This window comes from Hemiscyllium ocellatum, chromosome 13 (assembly GCF_020745735.1).
Source record: "Hemiscyllium ocellatum isolate sHemOce1 chromosome 13, sHemOce1.pat.X.cur, whole genome shotgun sequence".
Lineage (NCBI taxonomy): Eukaryota > Metazoa > Chordata > Chondrichthyes > Orectolobiformes > Hemiscylliidae > Hemiscyllium > Hemiscyllium ocellatum.
In genome coordinates, this window is record NC_083413.1 from 62,283,634 (window position 1) to 62,300,234 (window position 16,601).

The 16,601-nt window shown below is 40.7% G+C and overlaps 1 protein-coding gene across 1 annotated transcript in view; it reads left to right on the forward strand.

Annotated features, from left to right (window-relative positions):
- Window positions 1–16,601, forward strand: part of LOC132821345 (tripartite motif-containing protein 42-like) — a 37,103-nt gene that overhangs the window by 13,826 nt on the left and 6,676 nt on the right. The window contains exon 5 of the mRNA XM_060833928.1: window positions 9,873–10,091. Within this exon, the coding sequence (XP_060689911.1) occupies window positions 9,873–10,091 (219 nt within the window). The remainder of the gene's footprint in view (window positions 1–9,872; window positions 10,092–16,601) is intronic.

Consider the following 16,601-nt stretch of genomic DNA (forward strand, 5'->3'; position numbering starts at 1 on the left):
GTTACCCATTTTAGTGGGAAGAGTGATAAAAGCATGCTATTCATTAAATAGTGAGAGACTATAAAATTTTAGGATTTAGAGGGATTTTTGTGTACATCTACGCAAATCAATTAATGTTAATATGAGGGTTGTTGTGTCGCCATACTCTTACCAGACCATAGGGACTGTACTGTTATTAGAGAGAGAAACAACTGGTGGTGATTTTACCTGAGGGCCACCAGACCTCAGGCGAGGGAAGAGGTGGAGAAGGAGAGTCCTTCATGGTAACCTCAAACCGGTGTTGGAAATTGAACCCGCACTGTTAGCATCACACTGCTCTGTAAACCAGCCATCCAGCCAACTGAACTAAACCAATTCCCTAACGTGAAAGTTCCAGCAAGAATTTGAATGTGAATTGTATGATCATTTTTATTGCAAATTTACTGAAATAACAAAGTAAGAAAGTCTTGCTGCAATTGTATAGTGGCTTACTAAATGGTTGTAAAAGTAACTTTGTCCTCAAGGTAAGATTCAGCATGCAATGTTGGTAGAGAGCCCAGACATCCATTAGAATTGTGAAACTGCTGAGCCCAAGAGAAGAGAGTCCTTGATTAACAATTCTGTCGTTTTGATTAATGGTGTCAACTTAGACTGAGGATTGGCTAACAGCCAGAAAGCAGAGAATAGCACTACATGGGTCAATTTCAGGAAGGTGTTAAGTGATAGGACCTGAAAGTGGAAGATGGAATATTTTGTGGAGCAACATGGAGTTATCCATTTTAGTGGGAATGTTTGAACCTTTACCATCATTCGATTAAATCATTACTGATTCTCAAACTCAACTCTATTTTCTCAACCATTCCCATATTCCTTGGTTCTGTTTCAGTTCAATGATGAAGGGCTTATGCCCAAAACATCAACTCTACTGTTTCTCTGATGCAGCTTGACCTGCTGTTCTTTTCCAGCATATCCTTTTCTTCTTCAAAATATACTATCCAACATTGGGCATAGTTAGTGACTGAGTATTCACAACTTGAATTTTAATGATTCACCGATGAGGAAATATTTCTCATCTCAATCTAAAAGGACTATCTGCTTATCCTGAGACCATGCCTTCTAATTTAGTGCTGTCTAACTGAAGGAAATACCTGTAAACTCTCGGCATGTTTTCTGTCAAGCCCTCTCAGAATCTGATTTTGGAAGAGAACTTTGTACAGTATCTATAATGCATAAAGAATCAACAGCTCTAGCTGAGCATCATGTTGAAATTATGAGCCAGTATTTTTGAGAAATGACATCTCACATAGATGGTTATGGTGAATTGCATTATTGCAAGTGAGCATGTGTAGATATTGTGGACAGGTACCACCATGGAAAGTGGTTTCCCAAAGATGCAGGATCATCCAATAGTTCCTTGAAGTTGAAATCACAGGTAGAAAGGATAGTGAAGAAGGCACACTTGCCATTATTGATCAGCTCATTGAGTATAGGAGTTGAGAGGTCATGTTGTACCTGTACAGGATATTGGTTAGGCCACTTTTGGACTATTGCATTCAATTCTGGTCTACCTGATGTAGGAAGGATGTTGTTAAAAGGTTCTGAAAAGATTTACAAGTTTATTGTCGGGGTTGGAGGACTTGCGCTTCAGCTTGAATAGACTGAGGCTATTTTCCCTGGTGCATTGAAGGCTGAGAGGCGACCTTATAGAGGTATATAAAATCATGAGGGACATGGATAGGGTGAATAGACAGGGTAGGGAAGTTCAAACTGGTGGACAATGGACCTAAACAGACCTAAAAAGGACCTAAATGGCATATTTTTCACACAAGAGGTTGGTGTGTATATGGAATAAGCTGCCATAGGAAGTGATGGAGGCTGGTGCACTTACAACATTTATAAGGCACCTGGATGGGTTCATGAATAGGTAGGGTTTAAAGGACTGGAGCCAAATTCTGGCAAATGTGACTAGATTAATTTAGCATATTTGGTCAGCATGGACAAGTTGGACCAAAGGGTCTGTTTCCATGTTGTACATCTCTGACTCTTTGATTCTGTTCAGTTGGACACTGATGTTGAACCTCAGAAGCAACAACAGCAGCAGAGAATATTGGGTCACCATTTCCACATTTTGGAGAGAAATTAGAGGAGTTAGCTCCACCATGAATGCCATGATATTTCCAGCCTTGAATCTGATGTCCAAGTCTAAGAAAAATGGAAGAGTCACATGAAGCATCAGGTGCAGCAGCCAACTAAATGCATGGCCAGAACTTTGAGTCTTTTTTTAAGATTAAGGAAGGCCTCAGCTTGACCATTCAGCATGCCACATTGAAGTGGAGCAACATTCTCTCCAGCTCATGGTCAGCAATAAAGTGTAGGTGGTCAAAGACAGGGAAGAGGGAGAAAGAGCTTAATATAGTTCTTTTGACAGAGCCTTCCAAAACCACAACCTCTCTCACTGAAAAAAGATGAGAGAACACTGACACCCGTGAGTGCCCCTCCAAACCGCAAACTATCCCAACTTAGGACTGTATTGTTGGTCCCTTCACAATTGTGGGATCAAGGCCTTTAGTTCCCTTTTCCAGCTTCACAATGGATATATCTGCATCAGACATACAGCAATATTGCAAGATGGTGGTTCACCACTGTCACCTTAACGGCAATTAGTAATGTGCAACAAATGCACGTATCCCACAAAATATTTTTTAAAGAGCAGCATAGTAGTGGGAGTTCAAATGCACTCCTGCCCCTTGCCCACCTCCCTCTCAATTTCAGAGCATCATGCGCTACCTTCTGTTTGGATGGCTGAGTCTGATTGTGCACAGGTACAGTGTGGACAGATCTTGGTGGATCCCTGCAGGCTTCCCACTCTCTCATTCTCAGCTGTCTGCTGTCTGCTCCTAGTTCTGCTGAAGCAAAAGGGTAACACTACATAGAAACTGTAGAAAAAGAAAATAAACCATTCATTGGATGTGAGCACATCATTGGCTGGGCCAGCATTTATTGCCCATCCTATCTGGTAAACCTACTGTATGATTATGAAGGGAGTTCCAGGATTTTTACCCAGCAACATCAAAAGAATGGTGGCATTTCTAAGTCAGGATGGTGGACAGCTTGGAGGGTTCCTTGCAGGTGGTGGTGTTCCAATACATCTGCTGTCCTTGTTCTTCTATATGGTACTGGCTGTGCACTTAGAAGGTGCTACCTAAGTAGCTTTGGAGAATTTACGCAGTGCATCTTGTAGAAGGTATACCTCTGCTATTAAGCATCAGTGATGTCCAACTTGTTGAGTGTTGTTCGAGTTGCACTCATTCAGACAAGTGGGGAGTATTCCATCACACTTGACTTGTGCCTTCGTAGATGGTGGGCAGGATTCGGGGAGTCAGGAGGTGAATTACTCAGAGTCTTACAGCACCGAGATAGGTCCTTTGGCACAAACTGGCCCATGCTGACCAAAATGTTACACGAACTCCATTTCTCCACACTTGACCATATCCTTCTAACCCTTTCCTATCCATGTATTTGTCCAATTGCCTTTTAAATATTGTTAATGTATCCGTTTTAACCACTTACACTGATAGTCCATTTGCATACCACCTTCTGTGTAAAAAAAGAGTTGCCCCTCAGGTTCCCTTTTATTCTTTATCCTCTAACCTTAAACTGATGTCCTCTCGACCATGATTCCTCAATCCTGGGAAAAAGACTGAGTGCATTCACTCCATCCATGCCTTTCATGAACATATACATTTCTATAAGATCCTCCCTCAGTCTTCTATGCTCTAAAAGAAAAAAAATCCTAGGTTGTCCAACCCCTCCCTATAACTCAAACCATTGAGTCCAGGCAACATCCTTGTAACTTTCTTCTGCACTATTTCCAGTTTAAAACTGAACACAAGCGGCCTCACCAACATCCTGTATAACTGCAACGTAACTTCCCAACTTCTATACTCAATGCCTTGACTGATGAAGGCCAGTGTGCCAAAAGCCTTCTTCACTGCCCTGTCTCCTGTGACTCCACTTTCAGTGACCTGTGAACTTGAACTCCAAGATCCCTCTGTTCCACTACACTCCTTAAGGCCCTACCATTCACCATGAAACTCCTACCTTGATTTGACTTTGCAAAATGCAAGACCTCACACTCATCTATAATAAACTTGATTTGCCATTTCTCAGCCTGCTACAACAGCTAATCAAGGTCCTGCTGCAATTTCTGATAATCTTCCTAGCTGTCCACAATACCTCCTATTTTAGCATCATCAGCAAATGTACTAATCATATCTTGTACCTTGTTGTCCAAATCATTGATATAGATAACAACAATGGGCCCAGCACCAACCCCTAAGGCACTCCACTAGTCAGAGGTGTCCAGTCTAACAAGCATCCTTCCACTATTACCCTCTGCTTCTCACCATCAAGCCAATTTTGCATCCAATTTGCCATCTTGTCCTGGATTCCATGCAATGTAACCTTCCAGAGCAGCCCACCATGTGGAACCTTACCAAGGGCCTTATTGAAATCCATATAGACTCTGTCTACTGTCTTGCTCTCATCAACCTTCCTTGTTACTTCATCAAAGAACTCTATCAAATTTATGAGGCACGATCTCCCACTCACAAAGCCATGCTAATCAAATTCTGTCTTTCCAAATGCATGTATATCTTACCCTTCAATCTTCTCAAGTAACTTACCCACCACAGATGTTAAGTTTACTGGTCTATAGTTCCCAGGTTTTTCTTGAATAATGGCACAACATTCACTACGCTCGAGTGTTCTGGAACCTCACCTATACTAACGATGATACATAAATATCAGCCAGGGCTCCTGCAGTTTCTTCTCCAGCTTCTTGCAGTGTTCTTGGGGATATCTGGACAGGACCAGGAGACTTATCCACCTTTATGCATTCTAATACATCTGACACCACCTCTACTCTGATACGATTGCCACCAAGATATTACCACTAACTTCCCCAAGTTCCCAATCCTTCATGTCTTTCTCCATGGTAAACGCAGAGGAGAAATATTCATTGAGAACCTCACCCATCTCCTGTGGTTCGACACATACATGTCCAATTTGGTCCTTGAGGGACCCTATTCTCTCTCTAGTTACCCTTTTTCCTTTAATATGTTTACTGTATGATTCCTAGCATCTGACCTGCTCTTGTAGCCACAGTATTTACATGGCTAGTCCTGTTCAGTTTCTGGTTAATGGTTAATTACACAAGCTTGTTCAGCAAAGAGTTTTAACATAATATCACATTTTAAACTCATACTTATGTGCCAATAAATTTATTTTAGTTGTTTCATTGTCTCATCTTGTCTATTATTGACTGCAATGTGCCAAGTGACTTTGTGTTGAGAAGAGAGTGACAGGGTTAAAAGCTGTGTATCTATAAAAGGGAAGGGTTGGTGTGAATGGTGGATGCTCAGGGTACAGTGGTTTCGATCTTGATGTGTCAGAAAGCTGCACTGCCTTATTATCTGAATCAGCCCAACTGGCCCTGTCACCATGTTGTCTGCAATATATTAAGCATCTCCTTTTGATTTGATTTATTGTCACATGCATTTATTACAAATACATGAAAAATATTTAGTCTTGCCACTTTTTGGTGCTGTCTTAAAGCAGAGGATATAAACCAGAAAAATAAAATAATAAAGTTCATCTTATAGTCCTACCTCAGAGTTGCATGATCTTTGGAAAGGATCCTGTTTCTAGCTCAGCCATGGGGCTGGATCCAGGTTCCTCCAACCCAGTGCCTCAAGTCCCTGCTGCAACTGCATCTTGTAGTTTTTGTCTTCCTCATCCTGTTATTATTTCTTCTAAGCTCCCCAACAAATCTGAAACAATGTCTACAGCATCCCAAATTTCCAGAGCCATCCAGGCACTAGAATCACTTCTTCAAACACCCTGACTGTTGCCCAGTTAAAACTTGTATACTCCTATGGCTTCTGTTGTACTAATAGTCAGCGCTTGAGCTCCTCATAAGTGTCATTTAGCCACTTCTCTACAAGGAAAATATTAATTAATTGTTAAGGAGGATTCCACAGTCTTTATTTCCATGTAGCAGAAGTGGGTGAATGCATCAGGCAGTTCTCTTAGAAAATTGCATAAAGATGCAGGTTTATCTTTCAGTGGGTGCAGACCAGCTGATCATTAATACAGGCAGAAACCTTTTTAGTTGATGGATATCTGGTGTGTTGCTTTCTGTGAGTTGGAACTCTTTGTTCATCCTCTGTTCTGTGTAGCAGCAGTGATATTGCTGCTGCTGTCCATCTTGTTTTTCTCCAGAAGTGCAAGATAGATTGCAAGCCAAACGCTTCTAAACCAGAGGGGCATAAGCTGCTCCTCTGCCTAAGGCAAATGGGAATTGCAGGCAAACCATGTCAAAAGTATCAGAAATAACTGATCAGAAATAATTATTGGAGTTCGCCTTTAAAGGAGGCCATGCTGTCAGAACATGTCTTGTGTGCAAAAGCCTTTCACAGAGGCAAGGAAGCAAGCATCAATTATATTTTTTAAAATCTGTCTTGCTTTAAATTTAGCATTTGGTCAATCTTGTCAATTTCCATTGTCCTCTCACTTTATTTCACTAAGCAAGTTCCATAAATCCCATGTAACTTGTGTGTGCAGTGGAAAGTCAGAATTCTGCATTAAAGCAGCCCTCAGCGATAATTTTACAGCTTCAATTAGCATACGTACCACTTACAGATGGGTCTCCCAGACACTGAAGAATGAGCTCCATTGAAGGTGGAACACAGTGCATACCCAATGTAGCAGCTGGTACCACTGTCTTAACATGCTATCTGCACACAAACCCACCTCATGAGTAAATTAAAACATCACTCATTATTCCCGAAAGTTGGACTAATATGCGAAAGTAAAATAACATCTCAATATTAACATTTGTGACATGAAAGCATAAAGGAACTGATGAAGCCATTTTGATTCTGGTAGGGTTTTCAGAGTGGTTTTACTTTTTTTTTAGATTAGATTACTTACAGTGTGGAAACAGGCCCTTCGGCCCAGCAAGCCCACACTGACCCTCTGAAGAGCAACCCACCCAGACCCATTCCCTTACACTTACCCCTTCACCTAACACCACGGACAATTTAGCATGGCCAATTCACCTAACCTGCACACCTTTGGACTGTGGGAGGAAACTGGAGCACCCAGAGGAAACCCACGCATACACGGGGAGAATGTGCAAACTCCACACAGACAGTTGCCTGAGGTGGGAATTGAACCCGGGTCTCTGGCGCTGTGAGGCAGCAGTGCTAACCACTGTGCCACTGTGTTGCCCTAAACTAATTCTAATATCTCTGGCGGCTTTCACTCTGCAGCCATAAAGAGCGTAACAAAGTATGCAATGGGAAGTTGAATTGTGTATCTATCAATTCTTTGATTTCTCTCCCATGTGTTTTCTATTATATTTTACCATATCTTGGAGATATTGTCCAAAGTTCCAAAACTGAGGAAACCAATCGCCTTGAGTTTCTAGGTGATAACACATCAGACAGGAGTACTTTGGAGAGGTGTAGATTAGCAACATACTGAAAAAATAGATAAGTAGAATGGGAGAAGATCCTTTATCAGAGAAAGAAATTAAAGGCAGTAAAAAACAGAAATCACTCTTAACAAGGTCCCATTTTATGTCTGAATTTAGCATGTAGAAATAACCCACAAATAGCAATCAGATAATAATCAAGAAACTTGTGTTTTTTTAGTTTATTGGCCAGAACTACAAAAACCAGCTACGCTTCAAAGGAAATATCATATTCTACCCATTCTTTGGATGAAGAATTATCTCTTAGATTTCTGATTGGATTTATTACTGTAATTTTATATTTATGGCCTAAGACCAGGTTTCCTCTGGAAGTAGAAGTATCTCTGTAAACCATGCTTCAGTATTCATTAATTAGAAGTTGACTTTTACATGAGTTGTAGCACCAGACGTTTCTTATTTGATATTTAGTAACCTCAGCATAAAGTTACATCAAGTACAATTAAATATAGTCATGCACTATCTAAGTTCGATACACTTTATGTATTGCATCAAGTATTTCTTCAGTATTACACAAGCCACCTTAATTTGTTGATTACACAGGCATTCTTCATGCCTTTCTTTTGCTTTTTTGTAATCCAGCTCTTATGTGGAGATTAGTTGTCTGCTGCACAGTGCAATTTTACTCATAACACAATCTCTTGCCATCGAGTTGACTGTTGGTACTGAGGACTGTACATTTAGTCAAACCCTCGCCTAAACCACTAATATTTTATAGTGCTACAAAAGTTTTTACTTGCCTTACTTTCTTTATCCAATTTACTTACTGTTCACACATCGTTCTTTTTATTTGGTGTCTTAATGAGCTGTTATCTCTGTGGGTTGTTAACAATGGGAGGAGTGTAGATCCTCTCCTGCTGTGTGTTCAGATTGAATTCTTCATATTTCAAGATTCACTTCTATCCAGTGCCAACTGTTTCCTGTCTTCAAAGAACCACAAGTTTAGTTTGATGCTATCTTGCTGCTGTTCAATTACTTATTAATTACAGTGTTGGCTTAGTTTACATGTTTTTCCCTTAGGTCTCTTTATTAAATTCAGCAAGGGAATACAAAATTGGGGTGCAATCAAGCGTAGCCATTGGTTTTTCAGATTTAGATAAATGCAGGTATTACACTATGCTCTTTCAGCATTATACTATTACACACCTTACATGATAGACTTTCTAAACAGTTCGCTCAAGTTGTTATATAAAAACCAAAAGAAGTGCAGATGCTGTAAATCAGACATTATGAGGAAGGTTCACATGACCCGAAATGTTAAGGTTGCTTTCTCTCCACAGATGCTGTCAGACCTGCTATGCTTTTCCAGCAATTTCTGTTTTGTGTCCAAGTTCCTTGTTCTCCCTTACCTTATTTTTGCACATTATCCAGTTTGTGATTTTTCTTCAACAAATTGCCTTCATGTTTAGCAGTTGTCTTTCAAATGAGCACAAGTTGTTTCACTCATGAGCAATGTCTTGGGTTTGTGTTACAATGTAATCTGCTGGTGTGAAGGTATTTCACTTAAAACTTCTTTCCACTTTCTCCCTTTCAACAACTTGTCAAACCCTTTCATTATTGTGAAAACTCGGATCACCCCTCCATTTTCTCCCTTCAAGAGAAATGAGCCGCTGTCTGTTCAATCTATTGTGATAGGCCAAACCTCCTCTCAGGTCTGGAATCATTCTCCTAACTGTTTCTTGCACCTTCTCCAGTACCTCAATATGGAGACCAGAAGAGTTTACTGTACTCCAAGTTTGATCTAATCAAGGCTCAATATGTGTTTATCATAAATTTGCTGCTTTTCAATTCAATTTTTCTATAAAGCAACCCTGGTGTGTTGCTTAAGAGCAAAGGAATTCTTCAAGCAAAGTGTACTGTATGGTTTTATCAACCCAGATGCTTCATGTAGACTCTTGTTAAAACATATCAAGAGTGTTAAACTCTGCCTGAGTTTGTGCACTCTAGTAATCCAACGATCAACTGCAATGTTATCATTTCAGTATGAAGGTTTGTTCAGAAAAATCTCGAATATTTTCTCAGCATTATCCAATTAACATTTCCCAGAAGAATGTTGTGAAATAATAACTTTGGCTATAGCTGTTCAATTGTTACAAGGTGGATAATGTATACAGTAAGGATTCAAACTTCTAAATATTGTAAAATTTAATAAAGGACATAGGTGGTTAATGGGTTACATTTTAAATCTAACTATGAAATTTATTAACAGATCAACTCCAAAGATAATGATTACTGTTATATTATGGGATTTTCTTCTAAGTGTAATGGTAAACCACAGAAACTAGTGCCAATGATATATTATAAACTGTGCAAACACTGTGCTTATTACTTCCTGTAGATTTTTTGGATGGTTCCAGAATATGACCTTGTGGATTCTTTCGACGTGCAATTACAAGAGATGGGTAATAATAATGGAGCTCTACCGCAACTAGGTGTAATATTTTCTGGAATAGATGCCTCTTCATTTGAGACTCAGGTGAAAGCCAATTCTGAAGCTATCTTCAAGGTCCGTGCAATTTCTGCCTTTGGACAAAGTGATTGGAGCTATCCTTACAAGGTAAGTATGGTTTTATTCAACAGTTTTAGTGCTGACTGTGTGTTTTACCTTAGCATTTGTGGAAAGATAAGTACCTTCTATTATGTAAAATAGTAAAAACTCTCCCATTGGTGGATTAATGCCCTAAATTTATGGATGAGGAAGGTCTCGGATTAGTGAACGGCAACTATTGAGATGCTACTGCTGAGCTTGTATTGGACAGGGGAAGCCCTGTCAGGGATCCCTCTCCCACTCTGTATGATCCCCACCTCGACAATCTCTACTCATCAATCAATGTACAAAGACCCCAAAGGATGGCAAGATTAAACTTAAGGATCATTGCCCTCTAATTAAACAGAATTTTCACTGTGAAAAATGGCTGCTTCAGGAGAGAGAGAGGAAAAGAAATGACTAATTTTTCATTGCCTGCCCTTCTAATTGAGTGACATTTCTCAGTGTAGATGTTGAAAAGTAGACTCAGTTTTGGTGGTATTCTACTGACTTCACTGAGGGCAAGCACAAACATTAGAATTGCAGCAACTTGCAACATATATTGTGCTGAAGTTTACGAGAGTGCTCAAGCAACCATTTCAGTATGTTCATTTTTTATTTCACCAGATCTCATGACTATGCCCTCAAAGGTTTCTTTCCAAAAGCATTTGGTATCAGAGGGTAAACTCTCTGGTGGCTAGAGGCATACTGGCACATAGAAACATGGCAGTGGTTGTAGGAGGTCAGTCATCCTAGCTCCAGGAAATCTCTGCAGGTGTTCCTCAGGGTGGTGTCCTAGGCCTAACCATCTTCAGCTGCTTCATCAATGACCAACCTCCATCATAAGGTCAGAAGTGGGGATCGTCACCAATTTTTGCATAATGTTTAGTATCATTTGTGAGTCCTTAGACACTGAAGCAGTCTGTATCCAAATGCAATAAGATCTGGACAATATCCAGGTTTGGGTGGACAAGTGGCAAATAACATTCACGTGACATGAATGAAAAGCTATGATCATCACCAATGTAACCACCACCCCTTGACAATCAATGGTGTTACCATCATTGAGTCCCCACTATCAACATCCTGGGATGTTGATCATTCTGATTATTGATCAGAAACACAACTGGTCTCACCACATAAGTGCTGTGGCTACAAGAGCAGGGTAGTGAGGCATAAATGCTGAGGCTGGGGTTTTTTTCACTGGAGCGTTGGAGGCTGAGGGGTGACCTTATGGATGTTTACAAAATCATTAGGGGCATGTTTAGGATAAATAGACAAAGTCTTTTCCTGGGGTGGGTGATTTCAGAACTAGAGGGCATAGGTTTAGGGTCAGAGGGGAAAGATATAAAAGAGACAGAAAGGGCAACTTTTTCATGCAGAGGGTGGTATGTGTATGGAATGAGCTGCCAGAGGAAGTGGTGGAGACTGGTACAATTGCAACATTTAAAAGGCATCTGGATAGGTATATGAATAGGAAGGTTTGGAGGGATATGGGCCGGATGCTGGCAGGTGGGAATAGATTGGGTTGGAATATCTGGCTGGCATGGACAAGTTGGACTGAAGGGTCTGTTGCCGTGCTGTACATCTCTATGATTCTGTGATTCTAAGTAATTTACCTCCTGACTCCTGAAAGCCTGCCCACCATCTGCAAGGCAGAAGTCGGGTGTGTGATGGAATACTCCCCAGTTGCCTGGATGGGTGCAGCTGCAACAACACTGGAGAAGCTTGACACCATCCAGGACAAAGCAACCCACTTGATTGGCACTGTATCCATAAGTATCCAATGCCTCCACCACCAATACTCATTAGCAGCAGTGCACACTATCTACAAGATACACTGCAGAAATTTACTAAAGATCCTCAGCCAACCCCATCAAAACCCACAATTACTTCCATCTAGAAGGATAAGGGCAGCGGATATATTGGAATACCATCATCTTAAAGTTCCCCTCCAAGCCACTTACCATCCTGACTTGGAAATATATTGCTGTTCCTTCACGGTCCCTGGGTCAAAATCCTGCAATTAGCTCCTCAATGGCATTGTGGGTCCACCTACAGCAGGTGGACTGCAGCAGTTCATGAAGGCAGCTCACCAACACCTTCTCAAGGGCAGCTGGGAACAGATATTAAATGCTGGCCAGCTAGCAATGCCCACATCCCACAAAAATGAATAAATAAATTCTCACCCATTAGACAAAGGAAAATACTGTGTAGATAGTCTGCTGTATGACAGATGATTTCTTAAATTTACATTTCAGATTGGAGTCTTTTTCTTTCATCTCATCCACCATCTGTATTTTTATTGGAAAGTTAATTTTTCTCCAACAGTTCTGGTCCTTTTATGCACTAAGATATTTAATTTTTCAACTTCACAATCATTTCAGTTGCTTCCTGTTACTTTATTTATAGCAGCTGTGTTAGTTGGATAAGGAAACCAATTTGGGAATATCAGAGGCACCCCCAATTTAGAGTGGTAGTTGAGGGGTAGGAATGACATCAGTAATTGTCTCTTGTATGTTTAGTATGCAACTGACCACACTGGATACTGAATCAGTCAGCACTATTCTAAAACCCTAAGAGGTTAAGAAACTTAAAACATTATTTGAATTCTCACCCACCAACTCAAAGGAATCTCATAAGTTTTCAAGTGTTAATACATTTACTGCAAAAGCAACATTGACAATACATTACTTAATAAGCAACTAATATGTGAAACAATAGAATATAATACTTATTAGTTTCTCAACATGCTTAATATTCAAATACTCACATTTTAAACAGTACATTGTACTCTTGCATAATTTATGGTCTTTAAACGATACTGCCCAAGGTTACTCACAGCTTCTAATAGGTTCTCTTCTCCACCTTTCAGCATCAGCAGCAAATGTCCCTTCCACCTGTCTTCTGAGAAACTGTGAACTGATTTCCAGAATCATGCCTCGTTCTAATGATTCACTTTCCCCAGTCATGCAGAAAAATATCTTATGGAGCTCTTAAATTCTTGCCGGTTCTCTTTCCTTAACCAGTTGCCACCAGCATTCTGCCTGGTGAACACAATTCTTTGTTCTTTGTTACTCACAGTTGCTCTTGTCTCTCTGTCTAACTGGATTCATTATATTCTTCCTATCTTTATATTTCTCTTTTCATTCCCCTGTCCCTTCTGCTCCTCCCCACCCCCACATCCTTAACCCCTTGCTCCCCCGCTTCTGCCCCTCTCTCCTTCCACACCGCCACCACTCCTTCCCCACTCATTCCATCTTGTCCTTCCTTCCTTCCCACCGTCTTGTCCTTCTTTCCCGTTCACACCCATGTCCTTCCTTCACCACCCCTCTGCCCCAATGAAAACCGTCCCCGATCACTCTCCTAGACAGAGAAGCTGCAGTAACAAGAAAATCTCCCTCTGCCTTTGTTTTCAGGTGTTAAACCTGGCACAGAGGTCTGGTAGAAAGAACAATTCTGGTCAAAAGAACACAGAATATTTTCAAAGTAGGAGGGTGCTGTGATACTCTAAGTGTCTGTGCCATTTCATTGGGCTTCCTTTCATTTCATTATTTCCCCAACCCCTCCCCTCCTGATCTTTGCAAAAGTGGATAAAAACATATTATGGCTAAAGGGTGGGGATTCTACAGTGTATGCCTCATCTTCTGACTCCTCAAAATCTTTCTATCATTGGCAAGTTACAAATCATGAGCTTGATAGATACTTTCCACTTGATAACTCATTTCAACACTCTCTAGGACAAAACAGTCTGCTTGATTGGCATCCCGTCCACCATTCTGTACACCACCAATTCCTTGGTCAAGTATACATCAGATGCACTGGAGCAACTCACCAAGACTTCTTTAACAGCCCCTTACAAATGCATTTTCTTTACAATTTAAAGGACAAAGAGACAGCATTGAGTTATAGAAATCTATAGCACAGATAAAGGCCACTGAGTCTGTGCCAATCAAAAGCAATAACCCATCTATTTTAATCCCATTTTCTAGCACCTGACCCATAGCCTGTATGCCTTGACATAAGATTGCACAGTGGCTCAGTGGTTAGCACTGCTGCCTCACAGCACCAGGGTCACAGGTTCAATCCCTGCCTCAAGAGACTGTCTGTGTGGAGTTAGCACATTCTCCCTGTGTCTGCGTTGGTTTCCTTCAGGTGCTCTGGTTTCCTCCCGCAATCCAAAGATGTGCAGGTCATGTGAATTAGCCATGCCAAATTGCCCATAGTACTAGGTGCATTAGTCAGAGGGAAATGGGTCTAGGTGGGTTACTGCTCGGAGGGTTGGTGTGGACTGGTTGGGCCGAAGGGCCTCTTTCCACACTCTAGGGAATCTAATGTAATCTAAATACTCCTTAAATGTCATGCGGGTTTCTGCCTCTACCACTCTTACAGGCAAGTGAGTTCAACGCTCTGACTGAACTTTCCATTCTTTGAATTTTTTGTCATTGATTTCAAATTCATTTTGAATTCTCAGCCTGAAACAATAATTGCTTAGTAGGGAGAAATTCATCTTTTAGTTTCAGCTGGCAATGAGACATGCTGTAGATCATCTGGGGAATCAAATGGCAAACGATTTATGCTCAAAGTTCATGTTCACACTTAAATGATTGGACCACAAAAAGTACACAATGTCAACTTGTCTCTGCTTTGGAGTATCTTTCCCTGAACCTAATTGGTCAGGTAACTTCTGTATGACCCCAAGACGCTGGTAGTGCCTTGCACATCATGGGCCACGTGCCTGACATCATGTGGGTGTAATGATGCATAATATTCCAAGTTGGTGTTTCTGGCATCTTATCTTGTAATGAGAATGGGAAAGCTCATTTAACTATAATATTTTTCAAGAGGGTTCAAATGGAAATAGCATTTTACAAATAGTAAAGCAATAGCTAAACCATTCCTAAATCATTTAGCATTGTCTCACTGAGCTGCAGCATATAATTATTTCAAAATAAAGTACTTTAAAGCTGTTGAGCTATAGATATTACAGCTTTTATTCAAGTACTTTTCACTAGTAGAGCTCGGAGTGGTAATTAACCAGAAAGCAAGGTAACAGAGGGCAACTCTGACCCAGCATTCCATCATATACATGCTGCTTCCATTGGAAATGGAGGAAAAGGGATAAGCTATTCAAATCTGTGAGCCCATTCTACCGACCAATGAAATTTTATGTGATAGTCATATAGCACAGAAACAGACATTTTGGTCCAACTCAGCCATGCCGACCAAGTTTCCCATAATGGTCCCATTTGCCTGTATTTGACCTGTATGCTTCCAAATCTTTCCTATTCATGTACCTGTCCAAATGTCTTTTATAAGTTCTAACTGTACCCACATCTACCACTTCCTCTATCCTCTGTGTGACAAAATTATTCCTAAGATCCCTTTTAATGGGCCGAAGGGCCTGTTTCCATACTGTAGGGAATCTAATCTAATCTAACCTTTTCTCCATTCACCTTAAAAATATGCCCTCTAGCTCTGAACTCACCTACCCTAAGCGAAAGACCTTTGCTATTCAGATTACCTATGCCCCTCATGATTTCTATAAATTATAACCTCCTATTCTCCAGTGAAAAATAAATCCATTTACCCAACCCAACTTATTCCATAATTGTTATACTCTTCCCTAAAAATAAATCAACCTACGCTTTGAAATTTTCAACTGCCGTTGACTCAATAGCATTTTTGAGGGAGATTGTTGCAATTTTGACCTTGCTTGGTGACATCATCACTGATTGGCTTTGCTGTAATTTTAAGACGATACTCCCCTTGTTCTAGTTTATTTCTGTCGACTCTGTCAAATTGTTTGATCATCCTAAATGGCTGTTCTATATTTAGCTGGTCCTATGATCATTGTGTTGTCCCAATAAAATTTGTGATCTTGTCATCTGTGGCTAGAATTTCTAGAAGCATGGCACTCAGCCACAGACTCCATCAACAAACACATTGACCTCGACCCAATGTACCCACTACAACAAACAATCAGAACTGGCAACCGGAAGCAGCAGAAACTGAATCAAATAAATTCCAGAAGACACAGTACAGCAGCACTTCACAGGAGGCTCCAAAGCACTGAAGGTTTCACCTAGTTAGGGGATGAAACATCTGCAAATCAATTTGCCAGCTCGGCAAATATACCTTCAACCATGAGATCTTTTGCCCTTTTCAATAAGTGGTATTCAGCCTGACCTGCTTTGCTTTTCCAGGGACACAATTTTTAATTTTGATCTCCTGCATTTGAAGTCCTCTCTTTCCCCTAGCCACATAACTAGAGACCAGCAGGCCCTTCCCTCACTGGCATTAAGGACACCAGAACTAGAAGTTATGCTTGCCAAGAGCTGCTGGTCAATGAAAGACTGGCATCTCCTTTGAACTGCAATGCTGTGAGTGCTTGTTGCTGCTGGATCATCGCTGGATCCCAGAGTACAGAGATCCCATTGAGCTCCCTGCCCACTGCTGGCTCCCTCACGAGCTTTTCACACAGGCAGCTTTTGTCCAGTCATGATGGGAAAGTAATGAGGTTTTTGATATCAATACTTG